Source organism: Pecten maximus, chromosome 3 (assembly GCF_902652985.1).
Source record: "Pecten maximus chromosome 3, xPecMax1.1, whole genome shotgun sequence".
Lineage (NCBI taxonomy): Eukaryota > Metazoa > Mollusca > Bivalvia > Pectinida > Pectinidae > Pecten > Pecten maximus.
In genome coordinates this window covers 9,569,749-9,597,658 of record NC_047017.1, presented here as the reverse complement: position 1 = coordinate 9,597,658, position 27,910 = coordinate 9,569,749, and the positions used below count along the sequence as shown (strand labels likewise).

The 27,910-nt window shown below is 36.8% G+C and overlaps 2 protein-coding genes across 3 annotated transcripts; one reads left to right on the top strand and one right to left on the bottom strand.

The window, feature by feature from the left end:
* The first annotated feature begins 584 nt into the window (after nt 1-584).
* Nucleotides 585-26,131, top strand: LOC117323132 (Golgi resident protein GCP60-like). 2 transcript variants are annotated; one of them, XM_033878163.1, is made up of 9 exons: nt 585-753; nt 1,999-2,140; nt 2,761-2,901; nt 3,339-3,452; nt 4,040-4,127; nt 15,008-15,299; nt 17,452-17,573; nt 19,682-19,850; nt 20,371-26,131. In XM_033878163.1, exons 1-9 carry the CDS (start codon nt 594-596, stop codon nt 20,583-20,585), a joined length of 1,443 nt encoding a protein of 480 aa, XP_033734054.1. In that variant the 5' UTR covers nt 585-593; the 3' UTR covers nt 20,586-26,131. The 2 variants fall into 2 exon arrangements, with proteins under 2 accessions (XP_033734054.1, XP_033734053.1); XM_033878162.1 differs by lacking the exon at nt 17,452-17,573 and adding an exon at nt 16,981-17,114.
* Nucleotides 25,783-27,910, bottom strand: LOC117323133 (histone H1-beta, late embryonic-like). Its single transcript, XM_033878164.1, has one exon. The coding sequence runs from the start codon at nt 27,908-27,910 to the stop codon at nt 27,356-27,358; it is 555 nt and encodes a 184-aa protein (XP_033734055.1). The 3' UTR covers nt 25,783-27,355.

Genomic DNA, 27,910 nt, shown 5'->3' with positions numbered 1-27,910 from the left:
TAGAGCTCTTTATGATGATGATGATGATGATGATGATGATGATGATGATGATGATGATGATGATGATGGTAGTATTTATTGTAAATGATGTTAGAATCTATACTGTATGTGTTTGTAAAATAAAATAAAATACATGAAAAAAGAGCTAAAATTAGAGTTAGTTCTAATCTACAAATAATAATTATATAGATCTAGGCCTACAGACATTCATGTAAACATGTATGCAGAAACATATATACTGTAACATAATACATTTCTGATGTACTGTATATGTAACGTTAGAGTACTTATAACCACTGACTTGAATGACAGATTTGAATGTTTGGGATGTAGGGTAGAAAAACCTATGAATACAGTCATCATGTTCACTTGGTCTTGAACTTTCTTAACAGCGGGAATCAATGGTCTTCACCTTTCCTTCTCATTCCTTTTTATTGTCAGTCACTCTCCCTAAACATACTTAATTTTGTCTATGTACGCCCCTGGTCGTCTGCACTCCCAGGGAGGTCTCATTATCAGAAACAAATCATTCACACACAGAATGCTCCCTAATCGGGAATGAGGCTTAGCCTCGCTCTACGTGGACAACAAAAATGGCGGCTGCTGATGATGCATCGCTAGCACACGATGTCGGTTCGCTGACTGTGAGCGATAACAAGGATCCTGTCACTTCAGACATGACAGACAAATTTGTAGAAAATTGGGGATTCAAACTTCCAGAAGTGTACAAACTCGCGTTGAAATTCTACAAAGGTATAGCGGAAATTATCCGGTGAATCTATCAAAAGTTTTTTTAGCTGAGTTTTGCTCGGAAATGTTTACAGGTCAAGAACTTTCTCTAACTTGACAGGAATCACTAAATCGCACATCTGATATAATTCCAGAGTATATATATAGACTATCATCTCAAACACAGTAATGCAATAGTGTGCATAGAAAAAGTCCTTTCAAAAATAACAGAAATGACACATTCCCGAAGCCGGTAATAGTATAAACAGAGGTCATTATTAATTACAATTAATTGTATATTTTTTCCCTGTCCCTCTAGGGACACTGGTTCACTAATCTGACACACCGCCGACTGGGCTAGGGAGATATTCTCCCTAAGTGGGCAAATGAGGTGACAATCTCAGAGAAAGTAGAGGTAGATCCAACAGAACATATAGAGTCCATGCATTCGTGAGAAATAATGGAACTTGCCCTCCCAGACAGTAAACTCCCCTACAATCAGCACCTTTAAGTCAAGAATCCATAAACATCAGCAAAAATCAGACAAACGTTTCAACCTTAGTACTACAACTCTATGGGATTGAATATGTGTAATGACCAAGTGTGTGTATATATATATATATATATATATGAAGCCACTAGAAGCAAAAGATTAAGAAGATGCTTATAACAGCATCAACCACTATGATCTATGGTATCTTACAAGGATGAAATAGGTATTTTGTCAGTTTCCTCCTCGGGTTCTTGTTATAATGCATTGGTAGAATATGAATTTAGTGACCAACAGATCTAGAGAATTTATAATCCCAGGGCATCCAGTTGACCCTTGACTTCTTGCAACTTCAGAAGTCAAATCACAATTTCTGAACAATCTGAAGGGTCAAAACATATGTCAAATAGACATGTCCCTTCAAACTCAAGAGTCAGATCTCAATTTTGGGAGTCAAAAACATACCCTCAGGGGTCAACTGGATGCCCTGAATCCTAATGTCATGTTTTGTCAGTTGATATCATCGATGATTCGTGAAATGTTTCTTGTACATAACATTAATATATCTATTTATGAAAAAAATATACACAAATTTCAAAAATGAATCTGACATCAAACAAATTGTCAGCTTAACACTTCAGTTGAATGAATAAAGTTGGGACAGAATCTGCCGGCTAATTTTATTTATGTCTCTGGTAACAGTTACAAACATATATTTTCCTCTAACATGACAAATTCTGATATTTAGAGCTCTGATATGAATGTTTGTTTGTCTACAGAAAAGGATGGTAAAGCCATTCATCTTACCTACAAAGACAAGCTGAAGTTGGTGGCCTATACAAAACAGGCCTCACATGGGAAGTACCGTAATGACATCTCTCCCGAGGTGGGGTTCCTAGATGTGGTTGGCAGTGACAGAAGGTAAGGTTGCCTCTATGTGGTCGGCAGTGACTAAGTTACTATTGCCTTGATGTGGTTGGCTGTGAGTGTGACAGAACTTAAGATTAATATTGCTTGTTGTGCAAATCCCTTGTCATATATATTTCTGACTGATTATATGTGTATATTATAAGAAGTAGTTGGTGGTTGCAGTGGTGTAATTACTCTAGTAGCAGTAGTCCAAAGACAAGTGTCTCTCATTCACTCTTTTTTTTATCTTGAAAGATAGAACAAAAGTTCTTACCATTGGGTAAAGGTGTAGTCTCAAAATGAAATGTACTGAAAGAATGAATTACAGTAATTCAATCAATGTAAAATAATATTTCACCTAGGTAATCAGGTTTTTTCCCGATCAGGCATAAAAAAAGTATGGAGTTGGGTCACCTGTATGACCACATGGGTATTTTCCAGCTACTCTGGTTTCCTCCCACAGTAAGACCCCTCATACACTTCCATCCGGGCCAACAAGAGTGATTAATATAAGTATAAATAACTGAAATACATAAAGTAATGTATACATATCCAAGCAAGGGCTGTATTATAGAAACATGGAGATAATTTGGTTGATCTGAACCTGTATTTTTGTAACGTTTTGTTTGCAGACAAGCATGGCAGGTACTTGGTGATATGCCACAAGATATTGCCATGGAAGAGTTCATCAAACTGTTGGACAGCCTCAGTACCTTGTTCAGGCCATACATAGATGCCCATAAAGTTGAACAGCTGGAGAAAATCCGGAAACAGTAAGTCAAGAATTTCAAGACTGAAATTGACTGCTATCGAATGTTTGGAAATTACTTACCTGCTATTATGTTGTTTATTCATACCATAAGTATGAAGTTGTATAAAGTTTAGTAGGGTGGGTAATTTTTGTAACTTTTAGGTATTGTTATTCTTTCTTATGCTTATTTCTATACATATTCGAATTTAGTTTTTATAAACACCATTAAGTAAAACAGGAAACTAATTCTATGTACCAAATTTTACCGGGTATAACCCCAGGGGGCTAATGCACTGAAAATCCCCAGATAAGACCCTATGCAAAGGGAAAAATATTGGCCTGCCATCATTGATTATAAAACGAAGGTACAGGGATAGCTGTATAAAGTATTTCACCAGCGTCCTGGTGTAAATGATCAATAAAAGCGGGTTCACTAAAGTCAATATTCTGTTTTCGAAGGAAAGAAGATGAAGAGAGGAAGAGAATAGAAGAGGCTGAGAGAGAACAGCAGAGGCTTGAGGAGGAAGCAAAACGTCAGCTGGAGATGGAGAGACAAAAACAGATGGAACAGGAGTGAGTATAGGCTTTACCTCTCTGTGAAGCAAGACTTACTTTTACAAAGTACAAACTCGAGCTGTGTGAAGCATAGATTTAAGCCTAACTAAATGTTGTTAAACTAAAACTTTTGACAAATTATACAGACACTAAGTCATTTGAAATGAATAAAAGCCCACTAGGGAAAATAGAGGCAAAATTTAGTAGATAGCACCTTCAGGACATATTCTGTGTTTTATGCTGATCTGATTGTCTGTCAACAGAAGGACAAGGCAAAGTATGAAAAATATAGCTAGATCTTTGAAATCTTTAAATTTGATCCCCGAACATCACAAGACCAAAGGATTCGTCATATTTAACAAAGGAGAGTAAGAATAAATGACCAAATAGAGGAAAAAGAGATTGATCATCAACATCTCAATGATTGAAGGAATTCAGTTATAAAGTAGGCTCAATGTTGTTAAGAATAGTGGTCTGAAGCCTATTGGGACAATGCTTTACCTTGAATCATCATAATAGTTGTAATAAGGGGAGGGGGGCTTAATGTTGCTGAAGTTAATGATTTTGTTTTATTAAATGTTATACCTCGATTTGTATCTTGACAGAATGCAGATCCGGACAGCACTGAACCAGCAGACAGCTGTACAATTTAGCCAGTATGCCCAACAGCAGTATCCCACCAACAAACAACAAGTACGTATTGTTTAATCAAAGTACACGTTGCTTCTGATATTTTCAAAGTGGTAAACATCAAGTATGTACTGTTGAATCTGTGTACAATTTGCTTCTGATATTTCCAAAGAGGTTTTTGTGTGGTTCTTTTAAGGTTGATTGTACATGGGTTTTCTAAACCTGGAGATTTTGTTTGAGATGAGATGGCAGTTATGAGTTATGTACATCTGACTGATAGGAAAACTATCGTACATGGAAATCATTTCTTGGTGAATATGAAGAATGATATGGCTTTCAGGTAGGCATCTGGGACTTCAACATCAGAAGTTCTGACAGATGAAAAGTCCCTCCTCTTTTCCTATTGTTACAGGCCTTGAAAAGTCATTCTTGTGTTAAATTGAGGATTTTTGTTTAATGTTCATAAAGGAAAGATTTTGTTCACTGGCCTTTTTAGGGAATTGAAAATGTTGAAACAACAAAAAGTATCAATAGTACATAATATCCAATTCAAATTAACCACAACTTCAAAGAATAAAACGTTTCCTCATTGGGCAGTTTGCTTAAAGTAGAAGGGGCTTCACTGATACCAACTTGTTGTTCATGTGAGTCCGGCTGTGTACAGGGGTTCCCCATGTAGGGAGAATTTGCAGTATTTTGTGATGGTTGATAAGTTACTAGGAAGCTTCTTTCAGGTTAGAACAAAAAACGTATCGTTGCTCATTGGAAACAAGTTAGACCAAGATGACGAACATTCCTGACTACAAACTTCGCCTCGGCTTCAATAATTTGAGTATGCATGCATGCAGGATAAACTTTTTGTAAACAGCACCTAAAGCCTAGTGGTCCCCTGCTAGATGTGATCATAGGGATTCGTGCCAAGTTCGTATTTATGTGATTATTAATAGAAATTATATATAAACGCGTAACAGCCCTGGCCACAAGTTAAACCGCAACTTCAGTTAAACGATGACACCAATGCAAATATAGATCATAGATTTACGTGCAACAGTACAAGTACTAACAGTGGGCCTGATCATGGTGGTACACAAACACGTCTGGGGTAACGAGAAGTACTGTAATCTGAACTCAATCGGCTGATTGACCGAGTGTGACCGATCAGCCGTAACTGTGTTACCAGAGCCTATTGTTAGTTTCTGGTCACACATCATCCCATTGTTTATACAGGTGCACAGATGAAGTAAAATGTTAGGGTATACATAACTTAGAATAAAATGTACACGTTTTAGTCTACAAACCATAACATCATGACCTACTGTGTTCTGTTTACTGTTTTGATACACATGGCCGCCGAAAAAAAGAAAGAAAATAAATTACATATCTTCCACCCGAAAAATGCACAGTAAAAATACTTGGCTGTCATTTATTTATTTATCTTTGCCTAAATTCTGAATACACCGATGAAATAGTAACAAGGATATGCAGGATTTTTTTATTCTGTACAAAACATCGTGGAAATGCATAATCATGCAGTCGATAAACACTGGCCCAGTGATAAATCTAGGATTTATGGTTGTGGGTCCTTGGGACCCACAAGTTTTGAATGTATGGGTCCTTGTAACTGCTGCCTGCGGCAGCAGCCGAGGAGCGAAGTGACGAGGTGGGGGAGGGTGCGGGAGGGGGCAGTGGCCCCCTCTTGCTAGGGGGGTATGGGGGTCTCCCCCAGAAAAATTTGAGAATGTAGATGCAAAATCCTGCATTCTGAGCATATTTCAAGTAACAATTCATACTTTTGACATTGTCAGAAATGTTCTTTTTTTTAATTATATCATCACAAAAATTAATACTGTATGGCTTCTACACCTCATCCCTACCCAACCTAAAACATCCTGGTTACACCATACACTCATTATAAAAGACAGTACAAACTAAAATAACAACAAGTATTATTTATTTTCTTAATATTCAGTAACAAGTACATGAATCGTGCACTAACCATGAGAACAGAGATAGCCAGTTCTTGTTAAACACTCGCGTTTTCAGTGGCTTTTCTGGTTTCGCCCCCTCCCCCCTCTTCATCTATTACCTTTTCTCTCTCAATGTTATCAGCAGGACGGTTTTCTATGAGAGAAAACAGCGTTTGCTGTCCCTTACCCAGTCGTGCAACTTTTTTGGGAGGCATTCGAGACCAGTGCACTGAAGTAATGCGCGATTGGCTGGTTACAGAAATTAATATCCAATCAGCGCGTCGCTTTCGTATTTCGCTATAATTAGAACAGAAAATTTCCCAGTATGACCGCATCCGGAACTCTTCGGGCTTCTCCTGTTTTCTCCAAAGGAAGAAAAGCGAGAGGTGTTCCGGACACATATGATGAAAGTTTTATTGACGACACGGAAAAGCATCTTTCGATTTTGGTCAGATTTATTTGTTAACCAGTTTGATATGAGGTTGTGCAACAAATTATGCATATCTACTATTTAGTATGCGTCCCTAGGACGCCCGTGATTAGAATATGTGCGTCCTTTCCGATTTTTATGCGTCACAGACGCAGGACGCGCACATAGATTTATCACTGCTGGCCACGGCCTTCACCTTTTATACAAAATCAGCACAGTTACAGTCAATCTAATTTTCCTGAACTGTTTATTGTTTCATATTGTTTGATTGTAGAACAATATAAACAGATTTTAAGAGAAATAATGTGAGAACAATACACTGTATGTATTGTTTTCATCGAATTTTATATGCTGTAATGTGTACAACTCCGTGTGTAAACGCGTGTCTGTATGGCAAAGATAATTTTACCTATGATTTTTGTTTCAATCTGTAACCGTGCACAATATTATTTATTTGATAAACGAATAATTGTTATCATGTACAATCATTTTCTTTGTTATTATTTATTGTTTATTTTCGACCATGTTATCAAACACTTGTTGGCATACAGCCGATGATACTCAGGTATTTTGTCTCTGTATACAAACGGACACGGATAAGTCGAACCATCGGATAAGTCAATTAATTTGCTCAGTTCCGTCGACTTCGACTTATCCGAGTTTTACTCTATATATACATATGTTGTTATGAATGTGCGGTGCAAACTAAACACCGAAAACTTGAAATACCTCACTTAACTTGAAGTACTTTGTCAGTCCTGACCAAATTATCTCTTTGACTTTATCCTAGTAAAATGAACTTGGAAAACTTGGATTGAAGTGAAAATTAGGTCCCAACAATGGAAATCCTTCTTGAAATGACCGGATCACTCGAAGTATCATTTCTGAGTCAAACAACAATTGGTGGTAATTAAATGCTGACATTCAACATCAAATTCCTGTTTGTAATACTGACGGTATCAACACTACAAGCCTACCGATTTTTATATGCTATTAGAAATGTTTAACTCTTTCAGCACCGCAGGTCGAAAAATCAGTCCGGAAATGGTTTTGAGTTCGCCCCCATAGACCGATAAACCGGTCTCAAGGTAGACCTAAATTTAGCTACGAAGTATTACGATTGGTCAATCCGAGACGTTTCCCTATTGACGTCATTACTATAATTATATATCACACTCGGGACTCATCTAGGTTTTAGATATGAAAAGCCGATAAATCATGTGAAATACCTTTACGAAAGGGGATTTTCCGAGGTAGTGTGTTGTGGTCTCAAAACCAAAAATGGCGGACGAAAGTGACTCTTGAGTCGATCGCTTCTTAGGGGGAATTTGATGGACTAGGTGCATTTGATTTAGTTAATGTTGATGATAATAATGTCAGAGAAGATTTAGAAAGAGCATTTAGAAACCAGTTCGGTGATAGTGACGACGAGGAGGAGTTTGAGGGCTTCGAACCTGCCGATGTCTTTGAAACTCGCCAGTTCAACATGTGGGCCAAAGTTGAAAACAACAGGAATATTCGTCAATTTGCCGAGATTGTTGGGCCGACACGTGTGTTAGATGGGTCGGCATCTGGCTTGGAGTTTTTTCAGTTATTCTACTCTGATGATTGAGTTAGTCTATACAAAGGAAACAACTATTGAAAGTCACATTTCAAGTCGAATAATAACAGAAAACACTAACTTATTTTGTGTGCTTGTGCTTACCTTTATGATTCTCGTTATCAATTCACCTGGATATGGTGCGATACCTGGGTCAAGTACACATGTTGTCTTGATTTCAGGATATTGATTAACAACACAAAGAACAAAAAATTAATTTATAAGGATTTCATTGCCAAAATTACAACCATAATTGAAATATATAAAATTTACCTGCAATCCAGGTATTTTTACCTGTATTACCTGTACATTGTCAGCGATATGATGTATTTGTGTCGACAAACTAAAAATAGAGAACATACTCTTTAATTTGATAGGTCATACATGAAAATCCATAAGGAAATGATAAAATGATGTCTTTTGAAATACAATTAATTAAAATTAAAATTTAATTGAAGTTACTTGGTGTGTAGAGAGTTCTTTCCCTTAAGTTACATGGTGCTGAAAGAGTTAATAAATCAATTAAATAAATCGTCTGTGGAATCTCATAACAACAACTCTCGGTGATAAAAGGTACTATCAGCCTTACTTACGTCAGGTAATTTTCCGAAGTGGTCTCTGATAATAATACACACTTCAGTCATCTACAGGCTGGCTCAAGCAGAACTAATCTCTGACACACTGCACAGTTTAATCTCAACCTGATGTTGGTAATTGACTGATATTTTTACAGGTGTAGGAATGAAATGGTCACCTCTGCCTATTAAATCTTTAAATGTCTGAGACAATAGCGTAATTAATGCCAAGGTGTTCAGAGTACGTATGTATAAATGGTGACCACTGTCTATTAAATCGGATAACTCGCCAACTCAGTAACATTTTATGCTCACATGCGAAGATCCACTTCATGTGCTTTATACGTATGGAAATCAAGGGGTTAAATGTAAGTAGGCATATCAAACTGTTATTTTGTGTGTCTAGTGTAAGGTAATGGTTCTCTTACTTTTTATATGTGTGTTAAATTTAAATGGTTATTTGATGTGACGTTAATAAATTGTTATTCGGTTGAATTCCATTTTATCGTTATTACTTTTGCAAACATGACATGTACATTATATTGTTATTGAATTGACTAAGTGAAAGAAACTCTATCTTGACTGTATATCGGCAAGACTACACCAAACTACGAGTGACAGAATGAAATATTGCATATACATGTATATGCATTGTCCAGTCTTTACACTAAACTTATGAGTGAGAGTTATTATGATCATATAATGTTGACAAATATTGGCCAAACTTTACACCAAAAATGACAACTCGCATAATTCCAACACTCCGATAACTCAAATTTTCCCGTCCAGTTCAAGTTGAGGATGTTCCACAGTGACTGTACTTCTAACAAAAGTTATCATATTCAAATATTTAATCATGATTCAGATTAATTAATATGTAGAAAACACAGTAAATTGAATGAACAACTTTAAAAATACAGACTCAAAAATATGTGGGACAGTATATGTTGCAGGGAAATTTTATCATAATGTGATTTTGATCTAGAGATATAACAGACATTAATTAAAACACTGCAGATCTAAGAATTAAAGACTGGAAACATATGTTTCATAAATGTGACGAAGTTCACTTAGCATTGATGTAAGTTCAGTATGTTTACCCTGATAATCCCATCTGTCTGCGAAGTTTATCATAGCTACTCTATTATGCCAATGAAGACACAGCCTTTTTAAGTCACTAACTGTCCTGAAAATAACATGATTATCATAAGTAACCATCCAGGAATGCAAAAACAAAAAAATCAAAAATACATGGGGGAAAAAACCTCTTCCCTTTCCAATTTAACTCCCTGCCATTCTTGCTCAGCTCCTTTATTTCAATTCCTGCACACAGTACCTACACACTGTATGAGTGGCCTTTGGACTTTGATTCTTGCTGAGCTGATACTTTGTAATCATTTCAGTGACTAATTACATTTAATTTGGTAAAATCCTTGTGATAAAAACAACGGCATTACATACGCTGCAAGTTCCGTCGCGGACATAGCCGAGATGTGTTCTCAAAGCTTCATATAAAATCTGTCATTTTTGTTTGCAATGAATAAAGAGATTGGTATTTCTGATCTGAATCCGACTTGAAAACCTTTTTTTATTATGCACTTGTAAATAAAACATCCAAATTGTGAAATTTTTCCTCTGTTGTTGTAAGCAAGTGTATAGCTGGGGTGTACAAATTCTCAATTCTTTGTTTTAAATTCAAGTCGAAACTGTTTTTCTCAGACGTTGATTATAACCGATCTCTATAAACTGTTCGTGTTGACTATCCAATGATTTTCTCTAGTTTCACATACTGAGATATTCAAAATGACGCATGATATAAGCAAGTGAGAATTCATGTTAAAACAGTAGTCCAGAATAAGATAACTACGGAGATGATTTTTTTTTCTCTCTAGAATTACACTATTGTCACACTTTCCATAGAATATTGATGTGTACCAAGGTTAAATTTAGAACATGTTTTGTTTATGTTGCCCTTTTTTTGATCACTTAAAGTGACTTTAATGATAAAAATCTTTCGGAGAAAAATATAGAAAGTGTGATAACTTGTTACAAAACTAACACTTTCTATTTAGTACTTGAATGAAAAGTTACTGCAACAATTCTTGGAAGATATCTAAAAGAATAAAAAATGTCAACAGAGCAGTCTTGGTCTAATCAAATATTACCAATCATAACCCAATCGGAAAACCACTTGGGCATTTCAGTCATATCGTTAGGAAAAAAACATGTTTTCTTTTTACGGGAGTTGTGAGATCCAACATCCGTGTAAACAGTGCTGGTTCTGTGTTACCCATGGCCAGCTGTTTTCTTTTTGATGAAATTAAATGACCTCATTACTTAACAAACCATATGAAACATATTCGGCTTTCCTCATAATAAATCGAGCATGATCATGTTTACAAGCATTCGAAGTGAACAATGTTTTAACCCTGAAAATATGTACAAAAGCAGAAGGTTGACAGTATAAGCTCATGTATCGCTTTATTATTGGTATAAAGATGTATATTTAATATTTATTGGCCAAACTCTCCATTTCCTGAGGGCAAAACATTTGCAATCTGTATTAGAACCTATTTAATTAGTTTAATTTTTAATAATTCTGCATTCCATGAATTCATTAACTTCCAAAATACTACACTGCTTCAAAGATATAAAATGTCATGTAATCAATATCTTCCCTGGATCCTTACCGGTCAAAATGGACCACTTTGCCAAACCAGACCTTCTCTAACCCAACCAAATATTCATTTTCTGTGTATAATCGGTTCAGAGAAGTTCCACTATACTACATTTGAAGACCTGCTGATCTTGACCATGACCTTTGACCTCATTTTAAAAAGTAATTTTGAATTTTAACCCACGTGCACTCTGCAAGCTTTGTTGTCTTCTGACAATTCTTGTTACTGTAAATCACTAATATTTCGCGTAAGAAATATTTTCACATAAACATACAAGGAGAGTCGAATGGAAATTCAAATCCTTTGCGATTGATTATATGTACAAAAATAACACCTAGGGATGGCGACCAAGCTATCGTTTACCAATAAAGGAATCATGCACAATCCATGAATTGAAAGTCATTTCTAAATCAGCATTAGCGAAATCATGTTTTCTTGAATATGCATGAAGAGGTTAGTTCATGAAATGAAATATTTTACAGGTGATTTACAGTATTGTGTCTGTTTGTAAATCACTGTCCACCCATCCCATACACACGCCATATTAGCACCAATAGAGACAATAGGTTTTCATTTTATCTGTCTGTCCATCCGTGTTCCAACCACACACATACACACACACACACCCCATATTGGCACCAGTGGAGGGAAGAGGTTTTCATTCGTTGGTCCCTGTTCCAACCGCCCACACACACACACACACCATATTAGCACCAATAGAGACAATAGGTTTTCGTTGGTCTGTCCTTGTTTCACACACCCACACACACACACACACACGCCATATACATTATGTCTGATGTGGGAGTATAGGAAAATATTAGCCATAATATCTCTTCCGTTAGCTACAAAGCAATTGTTATTTAATACATGTAACATGTTAGGATTAAATATGATATACAAAGTAACATTTAATTAATAAGACAGCCAGCGGAAATCAGTTAGAGGCCTCGGGTTCCAGTGCTGTGTAGCTCAGGTTCTAGTTATTGATTTACTGTAGCCATTAATTCATTGTGTGTAGTTGGCTCTATACTGTAGCCACCGCCAGCTTTATATTGATGGATCAGCTGCCTTTACCAATGATCTACTAAACACTATCAGTAACATGTAGTATTGACACCTATCATTGACCTACAGCTGTCCTTCATCTGATATATTATAACCAGTGGATTTAATGGTGGAGGTATATTGATGTGTGGTTCTGGCTCAGTGTTAACTGGTGTTGTTCTCCTGTTTGGATATATACAGCTTTTTCCTTAGCTGAACCTCACACAGTTCTCCTCATTGGATACATAGAGCCGTTTCGTTAGCTGAACCTCACACAGTTCTCCTGGATATATACAGCATTTTCCTAGCTGAACCTCACAGTTCTCCTGTTTGGATATATACAGCATTTTCCTAGCTGAACCTCACAGTTCTCCCCTTTGGATATATACAGCTTTTTCCCTAGCTGAACCTCACACAGTTCTGTTTGGATATATACAGCTTTTTCCCTAGCTGAACCTCACACAATTCTCCTGTTTGGATATATACAGCTTTTTCCCTAGCTGAACCTCACACAGTTCTGTTTGGATATATACAGCTTTTTCCCTAGCTGAACCTCACAGTTCTCCTGTTTGGATATATACAGCTCTTTGGTTAGCTGAACCTCACATATAACCATCTCGGTAAGCTATTTTAGAATTTTACTTCTGATCACATTAGTCTTGAATGTACATACTTCAGATATCATCTTCTCTGTCTAGTATGTATCAGTGTGTATCAGTATGCCTAGTATGTATCAGTATGTCTAGTATGTATCAGTATGTCTAGTATGTATCAGTATGTCTAGTGTGTATCAGTATGTCTAGTATGTATCAGTATGTCTAGTATGTGTCTAGTATGTATCAATATGTCTAGTATGTATGAATATGTCTATTGTGTATCAGTATGTATCAGTATGTCTAGTATGTATCAGTATGTCTAGTATGTATGAATATGTCTAGTGTGTATCAGTATGTCTAGTGTGTATCAGTATGTCTAGTGTGTATCAGTATGTCTAGTATGTATCAGTATGTCTAGTATGTATCAGTATGTCTAGTATGTATCAGTATGTCTAGTATGTATGAATATGTCTACTGTGTATCAGTATGTCTAGTATGTATCAGTATGTCTAGTATGATCAGTATGTCTAGTATGTATCAGTATGTCTAGTGTGTATCAGTATGTCTAGTATGTATCAGTATGTCTAGTATGTATCAGTATGTCTAGTATGTATCAGTATGTCTAGTATGTATCAGTATGTCTAGTATGTATCAGTATGTATCGGTATGTATCGGTATGTATCAGTATGTCTAGTATGTATCAGTATGTCTAGTATGTATCAGTATGTCTAGTATGTCTAGTATGTATCAGTATGTCTAGTGTGTATCAGTATGTCTAGTGTGTATCAGTATGTCTAGTGTGTATCAGTATGTCTAGTATGTATCAGTATGTCTAGTATGTATCAGTATGTCTAGTGTGTATCAGTATGTCTAGTATGTATCAGTATGTCTAGTGTGTATCAGTATGTCTAGTATGTATCAGTATGTCTAGTGTGTATCAGTATGTCTAGTATGTATCAGTATGTCTAGTATGTATCAGTATGTCTAGTATGTATCAGTATGTCTAGTGTGTATCAGTATGTCTAGTGTGTATCAGTATGTCTAGTATGATCAGTATGTCTAGTATGTATCAGTATGTCTAGTGTGTATCAGTATGTCTAGTATGTATCAGTATGTCTAGTGTGTATCAGTATGTCTAGTGTGTATCAGTATGTCTAGTGTGTATCAGTATGTCTAGTATGTATCAGTATGTCTAGTATGTATCAGTATGTCTAGTATGTATCAGTATGTCTTGTGTGTATCAGTATGTCTAGTATGTATCAGTATGTCTAGTATGTATCAGTATGTCTAGTATGTATCAGTATGTCATATATCACACATTTTATTGTGGTCTAATGTTTGTGACAAGCCTATATTGCCCCTACAGTACTGTTGTTTGTGGTTTGTGACAAGCTATATTGTCCCTACAGTACTGTTGTTTGTGGTTTGTGACAAGCCTATATTGCCCCTTCAGTACTGTTGTTTGTGGTTTGTGACAAGCCTATATTGGTATGCCCCTACAGTACTGTTGTTTGTGGTTTGTGACAAGCCTATATTGGTATGCCCCTACAGTACTGTTGTTTGTGGTTTGTGACAAGCCTATATTGGTATGCCCCTACAGTACTGTTGTTTGTGGTTTGTGACAAGCCGATATTACCCCTACAGTACTGTTGTTTGTGGTTTGTGACAAGTCTATATTGCCCCTACAGTACTGTTGTTTGTGGTTTGTGACAAGCCTATATTGCCCCTACAGTAATGTTGTTTGTTATTTGTGACAAGCCTATATTGCCCCTACAGTATCTTGTTTTTTGATGAATAGTTCTCTCTTCCTGACAGAATGCATGATGTCATTGTCAGTTCAAAATTACTGAATTGTTCAATGAAATCACATTTTCATGTAAATTAGGAAATGCTCTGTTTGTCTTGCTTGTTTGTGTATTAATTGTTATGTTATTACTCTTTACCATCGTTACTCATCAGATAATGATATGGTTATCTTTCTCCTTTCCCAGTTTTTCCCTGCCAGTATTCTCTTCTTCTTTTTTTAATTTTTTTTTTTTTTTTTTTACAGCAAGAGGAGCTGATTCGCCAGCTTCAGGAACAACACTTCCAGCAGTACATGCAGCAGGTGTACCAACAACAGTTGCTCCACCAGCAGCAGCAATACCAACAGTTACAGGACATGGCCCAGACCGGTCAGTCCGCCAGACCGCCAGCCCCAAAACCACAGGTGACTCACACTGAGGTCACACAAGCGGCCATGCCCCTCCTACAGAATGGTGATAGCAGTTCCACCAAAGAGAACGGGCCCTTGTCTGTCCCTCCCCCAGTCTCTGTGCCGAGCAATGAAGATGACCATCCAGGTAGGTTGAGTTGTAGTACTTAGTTTACAGAATGGTCATGGTAAGGGTAGGATATGTTTACCATTCCTTTGTAGATGTTCCCTCTGGCTAAGAAGAAACCTTACCAAATACTGTTCCACATACAGTGGCCCAATAGCTTCCATCATGGCTGTACATACAAGTGTTCTATAATGATATCAAACAAATCTATATCACTGTAAACTTCCACCAACCATAAGCATAGCTGTTATTAGCTTACATACCTTTAATACAATGTCACGTGTTTCAGAGAGTACAAAAGTTACTTCAAAGAGCTCCAGTTTCTGTCATTTACTAAAAATAGTCTGACTTGATTAATACGGTCTTCATTCAATCAATATTTTCCGATAGTTACTTTTGGAGTTATTGCCCTTTTGAGATTTGGATGAAAAACCCAGTCAATATCCTGAAAAATTCTTATCTGTTTTATTATCATGATGGATGATCACCATGGAACCTTTCATAATTGGAGTTATGGCCCCTTATTGAGTGGACATACATTAAATCAAATCATAAGAAGGTCAATTGTAAATTATATTATGCTAGGATTTAAAACATTTATAATATTATTTGACTTAATAAGTTAAAACTAATTATCTAACTTCTTTAAATGTTCCTTAAGTTTCAGACTGCTAAATATCTGTTAATGATGTATCAACTTCATGATAATGCTAATAGTTCAGGGCGTTTGTCCCTGAATCACAATGTCTGTTTAATAACCTGGTTCATCTTTATTAATGTTCATTTTGAAATTCCCTTGGTAGTAGTAGGGGGGGGTGATATATCATCGTAATTGTACCATCAGGTTTATATCTACTCATTATATCATCCCATCTGACCATGTACCATATATCTAATGACAACGCAAAATTAAACTCCCCTGGTAGATAAATTTAAACATGAACCTCTACCCCTGTTGAGATTCTCTGTTTTAAGTGTATAGATGAAGTGAGTTTAATCACAAACTTCTACGCCTGGTTGGATTCTATGTTTAACTAGTATGGATGAAATGAGTTTAAACATGTACTTCTATGCCTCTGTTGAATTGTAACTTGCAAATGAAACTTTAAGTAATGAGGATGAGAGCAACCTCTGTTCTTGTACATCTGGACAAAAGATTAGGCTCAATGATTCACTTAACGTTTACAGTATAATTAACTTTGTCGTGTACCTGGTCATTGTATACTGGGTACAGTATAATTGACTTTGTCGTGTACCTGGTCATTGTTTACTGGGTACAGTATAATTAACTTTGTTCTGTACCTGGTCATTGTTTACTGGGTACAGTATAATTGACTTCGTTCTGTACCTGGTCATTGTATACTGGGTACAGTATAATTAACTTTGTCGTGTACCTGGTCATTGTATACTGGGTACAGTATAAATAACTTTGTCGTGTACCTGGTCATTGTTTACTGGGTACAGTATAATTGACTTTGTCCTGTACCTGGTCATTGTATACTGGGTACAGTATAATTAACTTTGTTGTGTACCTGGTCATTGTTTACTGGGTACAGTATAATTAACTTTGTTGTGTACCTGGTCATTGTTTACTGGGTACAGTATAATTAACTTTGTCGTGTACCTAGTCATTGTTTACTGGGTACAGTATAATTAACTTTGTCGTGTACCTGGTCATTGTATACTGGGTGTAATATTTCAGACCAAATCCCAGCTCCCATGCCCAACCTGATGCCTCCTTCAGTCTGGACACGTAAAGGTGGCCAAGGCTTCAAAGATTCAGTTAAGGGTTGCAAAGAAAATGTCATTTACATTGGTTCCTTGGCTACTGCCACGGTAGGTAGTTCGCCCCGGGCCGCTTTCTTCAGAGTCTTGTCTTCCTTAACACATACTAGAAAAATTGAAAGGATGATCATGGAAACTTCTTCACGAAAAATAAGATATCTTTTGACAAAGATTGAAAATTGACAGAACAAAACTTCATAATCATTTTAAGGATTTACTTCGGGTTGTAAAAGAAAAGAAAAAAGAGATTTTGCTGTGATCTTTTTTCGAAGTGTGGTGTTGAGTAACAACAAGACTTTGAATGTCGGATGCCTGGACTGCATGACAAGTTTTGTGACGGTCTCCTCTATTGATTTAGTTAGCAACCTTTTTTATGTTGTGTTTCTAGATGAGTTACCCCCCATTGCAGCGGCGTCCATGTGGACACGCAAAGACATGAAAGAGTTCAAGGAACTTTTATGTAAAGAAAAAGAGGCAGTTATAAAAATAGGTTCAGGAGAAACGGTCACCGTAAGTATTATTTTACTGTACTTATTCAAAATTTTGGGGGCTGCAGTGGCCAAGTGCTTTAGGTGTCCCGACACTTTATCGCTAACCCTCCACCTCTGGGTCACGACTTAGAAACCCACATGGGGCGGTTGCCTGGTACTGACCATAGGCCAATGTTTTTTTCTGTGGTTACCCCGGTTTTTCTCCACCTCCAAATCCAGGCACACCCTTAAATGACCCTGGCTATTAATAGGACTTTAAACAAAATAAACCAAACATTTAACAGATAGGAGTTGGGGGGGTGAGAAGAGCATATTTCTCCTGAAGATGATGTCAGTGTTAGGTAGCTAGTGTTAAGGTCTCAAAGCAATGCTTTCATTTTATGAAACTTTTTGTAAATAATTGTAATAACTATTACTCTGTCAAGTTTGGTTTTGAGCCTTTTTGTGGTTTAACACCTCAATTTGTCTCCTATGGTGATCTTACAGAATTTCAGTTTATGAACCTTCACCGAATTAGTAACAAGTACCTGTTCAGATTTGAATTAGTAACAAGTACCTGTTCAGATTTGATTTTGAGCAGTAATTCAGTATTGGCTGACTTGTAGAAATCTTGTATTCTAGTAGTCAAAATGTCCACACCAAAAGTTTGACTCATCATAGATATCCAAACTACTCAAATTGGATTAAAGCCTATTCGACTTTGGCACCTCTGTCTTTTGAACAATAGTCCTAATTTAGAATTGTGTGTTTACTTTGAAAACTAGTTTAAATTAGAAATTGTATGCCTCTATAATCGAGATATCAACATTTCATGCTGTGTGGGTAACAAATCTAGTCCCAGGGAACTCTTCTTAATCTAGATTTGTTTTTATATATTCATTTATTTTGTGCACGACTGTACTACCTATTCTGCTTTTGTTTTTATCTACACCTACATATTCTTTCAAAGATAGAAATTTTGTAGATGTTGGCATGCTCTCTATATATACAAGGTATAATATATTTCTACATAATGTACATTTTTCTTCCAATGGTTTCAAAAGTTTGTTTTGTATAAGCACACCTTGTGTAATGTGACAAAGAAACATACCCGTATGCGAATCCAAAGGTTCTCAGTAGCATGCATAAACTTTTCCATTTAAAGCACTACTAATCTAAAATAGCAAAACATAAATAGCCTTATTTTAGGGATGGACATGATCTGTGTTGCTTGTAAGGCGATTTCAACGCCATGACCATATACACAATATACATATCAATCATGCTGTCAGGATTCAGTTGGTCATTAACCCTAGTGGCTAAGTCCATGGAACATAACATGGAAATTGTTTAATATCCCACCACAGGCATTTGAAAACTTGGCCCAAGGCTTCAACCATTTCACTGGAGATTCAGTAACTGGTTATAACATGGAAATAAGCCCCCACCTTTGGGATCTGGTCTCGTGGTTCAGTCCATATAACCGAAAACAAAATGAGGACATACATCCAGCAAAACATGACCCTATTGCTCAGCTGTGAAATATCACAAATCTTATATCTAGACCCCTGCAGTCTTTAAAAGTGGTTGTCTTACAACAACAGCTTCATCTGTCCATCCAATTTTCATTTCTACATGAGAGATATCGATACAATTGCCCTTTACAAGTATCAGTTCCACTTCCATTTTTGGGGATCATTTTAAATGATAAAAAAGTCTTAAAATTAACAGAATAGGTATGCCTTATAGCTGTCACTTTGTCTCTCTGTCATTAACGTGCTTAGATATTTTATCATTTTTATGAAACTATGAAAGCAAGTACAATGTGTAGAGTTTGAATGAGCGAAATATTATGAATCAATGTATTAATGTTAAACTTGTATCATTTAATACAAGCTAGGTACAAGAGTATTTATATAGCCGTTCCTGAAACTGTAAGAAACTGTATTAGACATTGACAAAAAGCAATTATACTTTAATTTGTCCTTTGAATATCAGTCTACTCAAAGAATAACTGATGTCTGAAATAGGTTTTTCATTAAAGACAACGCTTTGTTTTATATAAAAAAAAAAACCACACACACACAGAGAAATATCTTGAAATGGTGTATGATTATAAAAATACATTTTATCGGTATGTGTATTCAGGTGCGAGTGCCAACACATATAGATGGGACGTGTCTATTCTGGGAGTTTGCCACAGACTATTATGACATTGGCTTTGGTGTGTACTTTGAGTGGTCAGTGGCTCCAAACAACACTGTCAGTGTCCACATCAGTGAGTCCAGCGACGAAGAAGAGCTGGAGGATGAACCAGGTGAGAGATAAGTTTAGTTGTTATTCTTTGATAATTGATTATGGTACATACTATAAAGAATTCAGCTGGATTCTGTCATCAGGTTTTCACGAGAATTCCAGAAAAACTGACTACAACTATGTTCATGTGTAATCACTTACTACCAGTTTGATATAAACCTGAGGATTCCTGATTTTCTTTGATCAATGGCAGATTATACTGTGGTTGTAGTCGTGAAACTGAAGGCAAATTGAATAAGCAATCACCAAGATTTCCATAACTGTTTACCAGTCACTTACATTGAGAGCAATGCCCGCTCACAAATTTTGGACAAAATAGCCAACCATGAGTAAAAGATTATTTTTTTCTTCTATGTTTGCTTTATTCAGAATGCATGTAATTGAGTCTTGTTGATTTTCATTACCATTATAATGAAAATATCACGCAAAGTCTACTTTAAAACCATATTGACATTTAGGTGTATTCAGATTACAATGGTCACCTGTCTGATGTTAATGTTCACTGTTGTGTAATTTTCCAGTTGAAGAAAAAAGTGATATAGAGAAAGGATCAAAGCGAGACGACCGTCCACCAACCGATGAAATAATTCCAGTTTATAGACGGGACAGCCATGAGGAAGTGTACTGTGGTAGCCATGCCTATCCTGGACAGGGGGTGTATCTACTCAAGTTTGACAACTCCTACTCACTGTGGCGTTCAAAGACTCTTTATTACCGTGTCTACTACAGCAGATAGTGATATACAGTGTCACGGTCCTAGAGGCATCAAGATCACGTGTGAAAGAATGGGATGGATTTCTGAGGAAGGTTGAGTGTGCTGTAGTACAAAGTCACATGTTCATTCGTAACATGCTTTAGCTCTTTGTCATTTCTGAGTATGATGTAACGTTTTAGCTACTTAAAAAACAATAATCAAATCCTACAACAGATGTTTGATTTTGACGGTATATTTTTGTGTGTGTGAGTGACAGGAATGATTCGGCTTACCTTCCATTGTGTGAGACTTGTAAGCTATTTTTGTGATGTCATGTTGTCTTTATTCTCTGGGTATTACAACTATCTCACCTTTCACCTTGCTTAATCTCGGTATGAGTAGCAGACTCTGGTTTTCATACGCTGGTGTCTGTAATGAATGAAATGCCTGCAAGAAGATGTATAGCTCACCAGGTGCTGCCTATTGACTTATTATGCCATCTGACATCAGACTTCATTTTAGAAAACTTCCTATTGTTTATAGGAGTCTTATCATAAAATGGACAAAATTGTACATTAATCACAAAAATGTAAGTCTCCCAAAACGTTTCTATGGTGGTACAGCCTCAATACTCCAGTGATTACCTTCACTTTCACTCTCTGCATCCCAGGATTAGTGGAATATATATATCCTCGATACTCAGTTTTAATATTCACTTTCACTCTCTATACTCCTGGAATATTCCATCACAAAATTGACCACCACCTTGTGGACACAACATTAAAAGACTAGTGTGACCCTTTGATGTACAACGAAATGAATCTCAAGGTCATCATTCCATTTAGATTGACTGGCTTGTTTCTCCACTGTGATCTTCAAAAGAAATGCATCTGCTTAGCGATTGGTCAGATGTTTTTCCTGACACCAATCAAATAGCTAGTTGTGTGCCTTACTGCATTCAACATTGTTATTCCAGGGTGCAGAGAGTGAAAATGAATGTAACCCCTGGATTATTGAGGAGGATGGTGATAATGGTATACAAGTTGTCGTGTAGTTGATAAATCACAAACGTCATGTGATATGCATGTCAGTGATATAGAATGGAGGGTGAATGATTACAGGCCCATTTTGCCTTTTGCTATACAGGAAAGTAACACAAAAATAGGAAGTATAGAGAGAGATTTATTGAAATCCCAGAAAGACACAGACTAGCTAATATTGTAAATATAAGTTAAGCTATTCATTTAACATTGCATTTATTTTATATGTGTATATTTCTTAGGAACAAATTTTGTTATAAGAAAATAATATTGGCTTTATTTAAAATAAGTAATCATGCCATGCATAATTATAATCAATCACTGATAATAAAGTTGAATTTTAGTATAACAGACTATTTAAATTAGCACGCCTGTACAGCCCACATGCTGCTTGTTTGTCCTATTAAAAGGGAGTGTAGTTTGCTCTCTGTCAGAGCATCAATTGCCCGGTAATCATCTGTCTGTCTCCGCATCAGTTGGTCTGGGGCACACCTCTAGTACTCGCCTCAATTGCCATATTACATGTGCGAGTCTAGAAATGGTGGAAGGTCTATATTACATGTGTGAGTCTAGGGATGGTGGAATGTCTATATTACATGTGTGAGTCTAGGGATGGTGGAATGTCTATATCACATGTGTGAGTCTAGAGATGGTGGAATGTCTATATCACATGTGTGAGTCTAGGGATGGTGGAATGTCTATATTACATGTGCGAGTCTAGAGATGGTGGAATGTCTATATCACATGTGCGAGTCTAGGGATGGTGGAATGTCTATATCACATGTGAGTCTAGGGATGGTGGAATGTCTATATCACATGTGCGAGTCTAGGGATGGTGGAATGTCTATATCACATGTGCGAGTCTAGGGATGGTGGAATGTCTATATTCCATGTGTGAGTCTAGGGATGGTGGAATGTCTATATCACACGTGTGAGACTAGGGATGGTTGAATGTCTATATCACATTTGCGAGTCTAGTGATGGTGGAATGTCTATATCACATGTGCGAGTCTAGGGATGGTGGAATGTCTATATCACATGTGTGAGTCTAGAGATGGTGCAATGTCTATATTCCATGTGCGAGTCTAGGGATGGTGGAAAGTCTATATTACATGTGCGAGTCTAGGGATGGTGGGATGTCTATATCACATGTGCGAGTCTAGGGATGGTGGAATGTCTATATCACATGTGTGAGTCTAGAGATGGTGGAATGTCTATATCACATGTGTGAATCTAGAGATGGTGGAATGTCTATTTCACATGTGTGAGTCTAGAGATGGTGGAATGTCTATATCATATGTGTGAGTCTAGGGATGGTGGAATGTCTATATCACATGTGCGAGTTTAGGGATGGTGGAATGTCTATATCACATGTGAGTCTAGGGATGGTGGAATGTCTATATCACACGTGTGAGACTAGGGATGGTGGAATGTCTATATCACATGTGTGAGTCTAGAGATGGTGGAATGTCTATATCACATGTGCGAGTCTAGGGATGGTGGAATGTCTATATCACATGTGTGAGTCTAGAGATGGTGGAATGTCTATATCACATGTACGAGTCTAGGGATGGTGGAATGTCTATATTACATGTGTGAGTCTAGAAATGGTGGAATGTCTATATTACATGTGCGAGTCTAGGGATGATGGAATGTCTATATCACGTGTGAGTCTAGAAATGGTGGAATGTCTATATCACATGTGCGAGTCTAGAAATGGTGGAATGTCTATATCACATGTGCGAGTCTAGGGATGGTGGAATGTCTATATCACATGTGTGAGTCTAGAGATGGTGGAATGTCTATATCACATGTGTGAGTCTAGGGATGGTGGAATGTCTATATTACATGTGCGAGTCTAGGGATGATGGAATGTCTATATCACGTGTGAGTCTAGGGATGGTGGAATGTCTATATCACATGTGCGAGTCTAGGGATGGTAGAATGTCTATATCACATGTGCGAGTCTAGGGATGGTGGAATGTCTATATCACATATGCGAGACTAGGGATGGTGGAATGTATATATCACATGTGTGAGTCTAGGGATGGTGGAATGTCTATATCACATGTGTGAGTCTAGGGATGGTGGAATGTCTATATTCCATGTGTGAGTCTAGGGATGGTGGAATGTCTATATCACACGTGTGAGACTAGGGATGGTGGAATGTCTATATCACATGTGTGAGTCTAGGGATGGTGGAATGTCTATATCACATGTGTGAGACTAGGGATGGTTGAATGTCTATATCACATGTGTGAGTCTAGGGATGGTGGAATGTCTATATCACATGTGTGAGACTAGGGATGGTGGAATGTCTATATCACATGTGTGAGTCTAGGGATGGTGGAATGTCTATATCACATGTGCGAGACTAGGGATGGTGGAATGTCTATATCACATGTGCGAGTCTAGGGATGGTGGAATGTCTATATCACGTGTGAGTCTAGAGATGGTGGAATGTCTATATCACATGTGTGAGTCTAGAGATGGTGGAATGTCTATATTCCATGTGTGAGACTAGGGATGGTGGAATGTCTATATCACATGTGCGAGTCTAGGGATGGTCGAATGTCTATATCACATGTCAAATGTAGATCTTACTGAGTTATGCCCCTTTATTACTTAGCTCAGTTTGTCTGGAGTATGTCCCAAATTTGGGAGGCAATAACCACTTGCAGTGTCAAAAACTCAAGGAAGAGTTGTTGAATTTGAAAGAGATTTATTCAATTGTATAACCATTTGTTATATAAAAAAAGACAGTACTTAAGGCTTGTATTTAATTTGCAATAGAATATCACGGACACTGGTCCATTTCCAATAAACACTTCAAATGTCTGGTTGTACATGTATTACTTGTAAACTATTGCAGCGCTTGTGTGTCAACAGATTTCGTGAATGTATCGTCTATAAATAATTTTGTTGGTGTTTCAGTGTTTGTTTACAGGATAACCGAGAGCTTCAGCTATATCATATCGGGTCGAAAATTATTTATTATTCTTTTTGTTATTGCTTTTTTTTTATTATAATTGATATTTACATGTACATAAAAGATTAACATCAGTCTTGAATAAATTGTGTGGTAGTGGATACAGGAAAGTTTAAATTTCTCTCGGACATAATTATAAATTATAGTCTTAATTTCCTTTGACTCACACTCAGCTGTTAATGGCAAATCACCTGCCTTCAAGCCATCAAAATTACCTGTGTATAGGTGGTTGAGAGCCAAATGAAACTAGGGACCTCATAGTGAGGACCCCCATTGGAGGTGTGACTGCTACATGTTGTGAATTGATCTTTCATTTGTTTGACCCAACACTTGCCAATAAGTGTTGAATTATATCATAAATAGGAATACATTTCAGTACAAAAGTTTAATCAGCTCCTAATTACGATTTTGTGGGATGTTTGCGCTTTTAAATACAATAGTCCTTGAAGATATTCTAATTGTTTTCATGCCCCATGTAACTTATAAACTTAGATCTGCTCTCCACATCCCATACCTAAATAATGTGATCAGATTGATTATTACCTGTAAAATTGAAACTAACCTTGATTATTACCTGTAAAATTGAAACTAACCTTGATTATTACCTGTAAAATTAAAACTAACCTGAAATAATTGTGACTTCCCGCTGTATATGCAGAATGCAATACATATAATCTCTTTAAATGTATGTTTTATGTCTGAGAGAAACAAAAATATGAAAATCTGAAATCTACCATTTCTAAAGCTTTCAACAACATGTAATCAATCAAACACTTTTACCATTAGGTCTGCTTTACGTGGGTCATATAATGATAACGAATAATGGAACAATTTTAAGAACATAGAAAAAATAAACACAATATTGGAACAGTTTGAAAGAAAAATAATATTTTGAGGAACAGGATATCTTTTTTTTCTCTGATATTTGTTCACTTCTTTCGTAACTGATGAAAGTCTCCCATTTGTCAACTTTCTGTTGTTTAAAATAATAGGCAAGTCTCAGACCGGGGGAAAATAATATATTAACTCCTTGTCTTATGCAGGTTTTCATAAATGAGGAAGAATAAATATTTTAAACTTTAACCTGGCTGTGGAATGGCTATGGACTGTCAATGTTTGTATAACATGTTGGTTAGACCTTGTAGTCTAAATTGTCCCGTCTGTCCAGAGGGACATTTCATGTCTGTCCAACTGTCTACTGCTGTTTATCACATGTCTAGTGTAGCGTACATGTGTTGTTTCTCAGAGTAACCTACCGTATTTATCCGACAGTAAGTCCATGCCTGGTAATAAGGTCATCCATGTTTATTGCTATTCGGTAAAATGGCAACAAATGCTTTTTCATTGCCTGCAATAAGCCCACTTTCTAATCGTGAGTTTAGTGTTGACCCCTTATTAAAGGATAAATGCGGTAATAGGTGATTGTTATGTACTGTTACTATAGTAACCAGCAGGTATTTGTTATACATTTTGTTGTATTTATTATCTATATGTGTACAGTGCTGCCTATTTAAAAGATCTTATTGAAATGTTATTGAATAAATAGAATGTATGACTGATTATTTGTTCCACATCATTATTATTTTTTACCACCATGTTAATGGGTTTATGGTATAGAACTTTGTTTCACCTTTTCATAAGATCCTGATATTTTCCTTCATCTGTGGTATTCCGTCACTGTCCAACTTAGACTAAGCCCCTTACTGACTTAAAGCAAAACTTTCTGAAATTTCACCTGATGATATACTGTGAAGTACAGCTGACTAGAAGGTTTAAAAAGTTCCTAAGGTCAAGGAAACTATGGCTTAAAAATAGACTGGGAATATACTGTTACAATACATTATATAAGCCCTTACAAAACATGTTGATAATGTAAAATTCACATTGTTTTAAAATCTCATAACGGCAAGGTCACTCTTGCTAAAAATATATCTATGATTATACTGTCAAAAAAACATCATGTAACACCTTTAAAGAAGGTCAAATTTTCATTTCATTCCATTCATCAGCTATTGCTTTAACCACTGAATGGAATTTAACCTAATTTGACATGAAGCGATGGTGGTGCATGACCAAAAGGGGGCAATTTGGTTATATTGCTATAAACGTTTTATTTAAAACTAAGCATTCCTATGTGGTGGTGTTTCAATATTGCACAATGGTCGGACTTACCCACTCATATTTGGCTGTAAGCATCCTTGTATCATATAATTAATTTCCAGGCGAGTGATGTGTGGCATGTGCATCGTAACAAACTAGTTGAATGCATATAGAAACAGCGAGGAATATCAGCAATATCAAGTGATGTAAATGTTAAATGTTTACTTTATTTTTATTTTTGCCTCTTTTGAGATTAGGTTGTGTGAACCAGTTCAGCTGAAAGATGCATGCTGTAATATTTTCATTCATTTAAGATATTTTCATTTTTGAACGCCCCAGGAATTAACACGTTCCGTCTCTTTTTTGACCTTATCTTCCGCAAGTCATTCCAAAGTCTTCTGAAATATTAGTTAGATAAAAAAAATTCTATGTTTATTTGAGGGGCTAGGGCATGAGGAACTTAACCAGGCAGTAGACCAACATGGTTGCATTTGTTCATTTGTACTGCTGTACAATACCACTCTTAAAATAATTCTTTGAGAAAAGAACGATTACAATGGTGAGCAGAAATAACAAGCGCAAATTATCGACACATTATTTAGATGTTTTTCGAGGAAATTGGGTAGTCCTAAAAAGGACTTTTTGGGATATGGGGTCAATTTTGACCAAACACTCTAAAGTGTTTACTTCTTGGCAGGCTTCTTGGCTGCTTTCTTCACTGCAGGCTTCTTCGCTGCCGGTTTCTTAGCTGCTGGCTTCTTAGCTGCTGGTTTCTTGGGGGTCTTAACCTTCTTTGGCTTAGCGGCAGCTTTCTTGGCAGTCTTTTTGGGACTCTTGGCTTTCTTTTCACCCGCTGCTTTCTTTGGCGTTGTGGCTGCTGCCTTTGGCTTATTTACTTTCTTGGCTGCTACCTTGGGCTTCTTCTCTGCTGTGGGTTTCTTTTCTCCAAGTTTGAATGAGCCAGAAGCTCCAGTGCCTTTAACTTGCTTCAGTGACCCCTTCTTCACGCAGCTTTTGAGAGCAATTTTCACTCGGGAATTGACCTTGGTAGAGTCGTTACCAACTTTGTAGTTAGCATTGATGTACTTGGCAATGGCGATTTTGGACGATCCACCTCTCTCCTTCAAAGCTCCTATGGCTGAGGCAACCATAGCAGCGTATGTTGGGTGAGCTGCCGGAACCTTAGGCTTGCTAGCCTTCTTGACCTTTTTAGCTGGAGATGCTGCTGCGGCGCTCAT